The 7,089-nt window shown below is 37.2% G+C and overlaps 1 protein-coding gene across 1 annotated transcript; it reads left to right on the plus strand.

The window, feature by feature from the left end:
• Positions 1–1,441: 1,441 nt before the first annotated feature.
• LOC107714898 (uncharacterized protein C1orf106 homolog) lies at positions 1,442–4,304 on the plus strand (the record flags this gene model as incomplete). Its single annotated transcript, XM_016520892.1, has 4 exons — positions 1,442–1,667; positions 2,385–2,540; positions 3,012–3,708; positions 3,802–4,304. Coding segments are annotated over 4 exons (1,172 nt in total), but the record flags the coding sequence as incomplete, so codon positions are not given.
• Between the last annotated feature and the right edge of the window lie 2,785 nt (positions 4,305–7,089).

Genomic DNA, 7,089 nt, shown 5'->3' on the forward strand with positions numbered 1-7,089 from the left:
AAAGTGGAGAAAAACCCAAACAGAAAGATTTAAAGAAAAGAAGAGCCAAGAAATCTTTCACCTGCACTCAGTGTGGAAAGAGTTTCACACGCAAACATCATCTTGAGTTTCACATGAGAGTTCATACTGGAGAGAAACCGTACACTTGTGATCAGTGCGGGAAGAGTTTCACACAATCATCAAGCCTTAAGAGACACATTAATATCCACACTGGAGAGAAACATGCGATCAATGCAGCAAAACGTTTTTGAGAGCTTCATACCTGAGCACACACCTGAGAGTTCATACAAAGGAGAAGCCACATTCATGTTATTTGTGTGGAAAGAGTTTTTCATTTCTACAAAATTTAAAAGTACATCAGAAAATGCATACTGGTGTGAGAGAGTACATGTGTTTTGAGTGTGAAAAGACTTTTACTTCAGCGAGCAGTTTAAAACAGCATGAGAGGATTCACACTGGAGAAAAACCTTACAAGTGTTCACACTGTGACAAGAAATTCAGTCAATCATCTTCTCTACACAGTCATACAAAAAACATTCACAGTAAGTAGATCATCTTCAGATCCAGCACTTTCAGATCTGATGCGTCCTCAACAAATGTGACACAATAATGCATCAAGCAATAAAATATCATCTGGATAAATCTGTCCTAACCAGACATTACAAGTGACATGACAAAGAAACATTATCTAAAGTTTTCACAGTGAATAAAGTTCATCTTCATCTTCAAAACCAGCAGATTCAACTGTAAGATTCAGATCAACTCAAAGATTGAGTTCCTCCCCAAAATGTCACCAAGTTTTATTCTTGAATATAATTTTGTTTGATGATATCATTGTGTTTTCTTATGAGTTTCATGTTATGTTCAATTGTCTTCTAATGCAGCGGTTCTCAATTCCAGTCCTCGAGTACCCCTGCTCTGCACATTTTGTATGTTTCTCTTATTGCTTCAGACGTTTGTTATATTTGACTGTAAGTGCCCTGCGAAGTGGACATTATTGTCCGAATATTCCGCCATGATTCCAGTTTGAAGGGAGTGTATATGTTCCATACAAAGGGCATTTAAGTGTGCGAGACGTGAATTTAAATTGTATTTATTTACAGAGGTATATTATGTCCCACTTCACGCTTCTCTAGTAAGTTTCGTATGTGTGTGAAGACGCTGCAGGCAGCGCAAATCTGTAAATGAATATTTCGAAGTGAAGTAAACTTCAACGGATTTCCCCTGCTCAGGGAGTAGGGAGCAATGGACACTGTGTAGGGACCATGTCAATCGGAACACAGTTCATGCACGGAGCTCACTTCTAACGAGATGATCTGAATCAGGTGTGTTAACAAAGAAAGACGTGCAAAACATGCAGAGCGGGGGTACGCGAGGACTGGAATTGAGAACCGCTGCTCTAGGAGTTTGCTAATGTAGAAAAATGGTCTTTTATCTACAGACTCAGACTCTGCTCCCTTTTCTCCAGCCGTTCTGGAGTCTTCCACAGACAGCGGTTTCCAGTGTCTGACTCTCTTGCCCAATAACGGCCCAAAGCAATCGAGCTCCAGTTCCAGTCTGGACTATGATGCCTCACCCATCCAGAACTCTCCATGGAAGGAGTCCAGCTTGGACCAGCCCTACCAGAAACAAAAACCTTCTCCCTCTGCCTGCAGCAGCCGCTCAAGGTACTGTGGGATATTCTAGCTTTGAGTCCCATGGTAGATATTTAATTGCAATATAAGCATACCATTACTTTGTGTTGTTAGAGCTGTTTTAAAGGTACTTGATAGATCATTTGGTTAACATACACCTTACTGTTCAAATGTTTGGGGTTGGTAAGACTTTTAGTAACACTTTACTTAAAGCCTCTATGTATAATGCATTATAAAGGGTTATTTAAGTGTATAATACATTATAATTATTGATAATGTGCGTTGTAATACATTATATCTTGTCATAAATGATTATAACCGAATTTAAAATGCATAGTGTAACAATGAATTAAGCATGATAATGTATTAACTGTGGTTACAATTATTCATGAGATTATAAGATGCATTACAAGGCATAATTAATGCATTAAAACGACTTTTATTATGCATTATACATATATGCTTTAAGTAAAGTGTTACCTTTTTTGTATTTTTCCTTGTGCTCATCAAGGCTGCATTTATTTAACTTACAGTAAAAACAGTAATATTGTGAAATATTATAACAATTTAAAAGGTCTGTTTTCTATTTTAAATATGTAAAATGTAATTTATTCCTGTGATGGCAAAGCTGAATTTTCAGCAGCCATTACTCCAGTCTTAAGTGATCCATCAGAAATCATTCCAGTATGCCGATTTGGTGCAGAAACATTATTATCAATATTAAAAACAGTTGTGCTTCTGTGTCAGCAGCAGTCCAACAGGCTCACCAACAGACACAAGAATGGCAGAACTTCCTCCAGCACCCCAGTTTGTGTTTAAGAGTCTGCCAGTGCGAAACAATCAGCCAAACAGCGCCCCCTCCACCCCAGAGCTGCCACTGCGCCGACAGTTCTCACAGTCCTTCAGGTAAATTAATATACAGCATTGGTACTTTAGGATTGCCTGAATACTGTTTTTCAAATACATGGCTCAAATTGATATTAAGACTGTTTTTAAAACTTGTGAAAGTGAAATATGTTGGGAAATACATACTAAAAATATTAGTGAAGCAGTTGCATTTAAATATTTTCGTTACACTTCAAGGTGTTTTTTTTACAGTGTAATCATACATTTAAGTACTGACTCTGAGTAATATTAATTAACTACATGTACTTACTATATGGGTTGGGTTAGGATTAGGGTTACTTGCATATAATTATGCATAATTTATTGTTATTATAATCGTAAGTACATGTAACATGTGTACCAAGGACACCTTAAAAAATAAAATGTTACCAATATCTTTAATTGATGTGTTTCAGTTTATTAATTAGCAACATTTGTATTTGTACAGCAATGTCTTACCTTACTAATCTGTTATCATCTCCTCTCAAATAGGCTTCCCAGAAGCAAACCAGAATTGACCAAGGCCAGCTCAGACCTGGGACGGGGCCGGACCAAGTTGCCGCGACAACGAGTGACCGATTTCGCATTAGCCTACTCAGTTCAACGTTTATATCAGTGCAGCTCTGAAGACAGCAGCTCCAAGCTTTCCATTTCCTCATACAGCAGTTCCTCCAGCCGAGAGACGACCACCGAGGCACCTAAACCCTGTCCGCCTCCATACGGCTACCATCGCACTGCTCCAAATAAAGGACCAAGCCAGCTCAACACCTACAGTACACTCAAAAACAACAACAAAAACCCACCTCACCTCGTGCCCGGCCCCAATCGAGTGAAGATTAGCAATGGGACACCACTTCAGGCAGACATGGCAAGGCTGCAACTCAGACAGAATTCACAATCTGATCCTGTACATACTAATAAACCCCAACAAGTCGAGGTTACCTCACCCAAACGAATGCTCAAGCCTCCCCCGCCATACACAAAGGTGGTCCGCACGACGTCACTAAGAGAATATCCCAACCACCCCAGCCGTGTGCTTCCTCGAGATGTGGTATCAGGGGAGCTTAAAACCTGGCACCAGAAAAACAATATAGTCATATCCATACCCCGCTCACTTGAACGGCAAGGATCGATTCGAATCAAGCGCCCAGTGCCGCCACCCTACCACCAGATTCCCTCTCATAAACAGGTAAAGATGTGGACAATATGTGCATTTATCAGTACCAGTTTCGTAAATGAAATCCGTTCTTGGTAAATGATGAGCATACTTGTTTCGATCCAGGTTTCTCAGAAGGTGATTCTGCAAAGGGCTTCGGATGGAACGCCGCTGCAGTGGTACGAAGAGGAAGACTCCGAGATTGTGAGTCAGGTGTAACCAGGTAGAAGAAACCTGGAGATGACACAGAGAATAAGTGAACTCTCATTGTACGTCTTTATTTTTATTTATTGAGCCAATGGACTCACCGATGTAGTCTGATTATGTTCATTCTCACCGAGACTTTTTGACCAAGTTGGAGCTGAGCCTCGATTCCATATATGCCTACATTTGTGATTAAATTTCAAGTCTAAGACTTCTTTGTAAGGCATCATGCCAGATGTTTATGATGAATGTATAATATAATTGTGTTTTTATTGATGTCAGTAGAGTGTGGCCCACCTTTTGCAAAAGAATGCCCTCATGGAAATGACATCTTTTAGTATATATTTGTGTCTTGTACACGATTCGTCATAATTAATGTATTATGTAATGTCTTAGTTTCCCCATGATTTTATTTAATTTAACACATTATGAATTAATATATTATTTTTCCATAATATTTTTTATTTGTGAATTAATATTGCCCCTTTCCTAACACAATTTTTTAAAAATTAGTGAAGTGTTGCTCTGCTACTGTAATATGCATTGTCAGAATAATCCATCTGTGAGTTTTAATAATACCAAATGTTTTACTTCCTGTTTGTACACTAACTAATTATGAAATATATTTTATATTATTTATAATACACTTTAATAAACAATATCACAGATCCTCACTATTGGTTTGTGCATTTTTGTCACATTTTCAAATATTTCACATTGACATTGTAGAAAACAGATGTAGAGCATACATTGACATGAGTGCCAGTGCAAGACTTTTATTCTGAGACCATTTACAACTATACATGAAACAGTTTGCCCTAAAACAAAGTTAAAACATCTACCAAATAGTAACTAAAAGCTATCAACAGTGCTTTTAACATATTCATCACATTTCCATTTCTGTACATATTTATTATAATTTTCACATCCATAAGACGGGGGTTTGCAGCAACCACACTAATATGGCTAATATAATGATTGAGCAAAGAACAGCGAGGTAAATGACAAAGACTATCCAGCGGCAACGATACATCCACTGCATAAGAGGGCGCTGTCTGCAGGTGGAGTCACAGACAAAACAAATGATCAGTATGGATTAATAATTCAATAGATAAAAGACTATGTGAAAAAGCAGCGTGCAAATGAATATTAAGTGTAACTTACAAGCTAATGACACATCTATCACAGTCTCTGAGGTAGCGCTCGGATTCCTTCAGCAAGGCATGACTGCGCTCCAGCGAAGCCTTCCTCCTCAGCTTTTGATGAGGTAACACTGGCAGTGAACTTGGGTGTCTGTTATTTTCATAATTATGAAATGGTTAATATACCACTATTTAACTGTAGCAGAGTAAATCTTAGCACTAAATCAAACTTTGTGGATTGTTTATGTCTGTAATGATACATTAAAGGTTCCTTTATTCCTGAAACTTTTTCTCCATGACTTTGAAAAACCATTTGCCCATGTTTAAGGTTACCTACTTTTTTACAAATGTGGGATCCAGCTCAAGACTCAGAGTCTGGTTGGGATGAATTTGGGGAGAGGATGTCTTCCTCGGGAGCATCCACTGTGGCAGTTTGTGAGGGACTGTCATCTTGAGGTACTAACGTTACTTGCCTAAAGAAATGTGAGACTTGGATGTGGTTATTAATCACACTTACACTGTAGTAAGTCAGCATAAAACATCATTCACAACCCATTTTACTCCAAAATGTTATGTATTCCCAAGTTAAAAAAAAGGGTATGAAACAAGAAAAAATTACAGGACATTAGAAATGTGTATAAAGTCAGTCAATAGTTTAAAATTTGATTTCACGTTGATAAAAATTCACTGTATATATTTTATAAATGATTTTACTGTGAATGGTTGTTCTGTGTATATCATTGGTTAAAAAAAAAGAGACTTGAATCAAGTCTCCAGCATATATATATATATTTTCAATAATCTGTTTTCTCATCTGTACATCACTGACTACAGTGATGATGTATTTTTGCAGGCCAACCTGAAAGTTAGCATCACACTGGTTCCCTGGACAAAAACCCAATGGGATTTTTCCACTGGCTTTTGGATTATTGTAGAAAATAAGATCAAACCAACAAAAGTTTACGATCCTTACATATTCTGTTCATCATTATAATATTCACAAATGAACACAACTTTTATTTATTTTGAAGAACATACAACTGGCAGAAGTAAAAAGCTAAATGTAGGCTATAAATTAACTACATAACTACTTAGCTGTCAACAACTCTTTCAGTCTTTATTTACTCTGAAAGTTTGCGTTAAAATAGTTTGCGAGAGTGCGATTATAAACACAATGAAGTTGTGAAAGCAGACTAGTGATTAGATGAGTTTACCAGTGCGATATGATGGCATTTAACATCCCGACAACCTCTGCAGTCCCATTTAACCAGCTGTTAGCACCTTTTCAAAATAAATAAAAGCTTTAAATCTTTAAAATATTTAAGGTCATAGAATACGTGAAAATAACTTTAACTGGTCTTAACCACAGACCTTATTTGAAGCTTTTACCCAAAACCCAGTGAAAAAATTGACTTCAAACTGACTTCAGGAGGATAGAACCGAAAGTGCTAAAATGCTAACTTGTTTCTAGGTTTTGGCCTGCAAAAATACATCATCCCTGAAGCTGTCTATACAGAAGAAAAGATCTGACACTACTTCTGTTACATTGCAAATATAAATGTACAGATGTATCCAAATTACCCTCTGCTCATTTGGCAGTCATCTGTGTGGTCTGGTTTCTTTGTGATTTCACAAATCTCATTGGTCACTGAAGATAATATAGCTTCTGACTCCTTTATTTTTTGCTTCTTCAAATGAAAAAGAAAAGAAAATTACAAGTGCACTTAAACTAAATTAAGATGAATGGTTGAGACTCATTGTGCACCAACCTGGATTTGCTTTGCAATGATGTTTGTACTGATTCTACGCCGTAACTGAGGCTGAGACAAAAGAATGAGACTGATGATACAAATCATATAATACACATCTGAACTATAAATTATTCATATATCTATCACTGTAAGTCGCTTTGGATAAAAGCGTCTGCTAAATGGAGTCAAGAGTCAATACCTTCTGTGAGTCTTTTTCAAGCTTTTCAATAGCGTCAGTTCCCACTGCAGTGACACAGATACATTATTTCAAAATGCTAGTGGACTTTAACATTGTGAAAGAACTGAATGGATGTTTT

This window comes from Sinocyclocheilus rhinocerous, unplaced genomic scaffold, assembly GCF_001515625.1.
Source record: "Sinocyclocheilus rhinocerous isolate Xijiao unplaced genomic scaffold, SAMN03320098_v1.1 scaffold7990, whole genome shotgun sequence".
Classification (NCBI taxonomy): Eukaryota; Metazoa; Chordata; class Actinopteri; order Cypriniformes; family Cyprinidae; genus Sinocyclocheilus; species Sinocyclocheilus rhinocerous.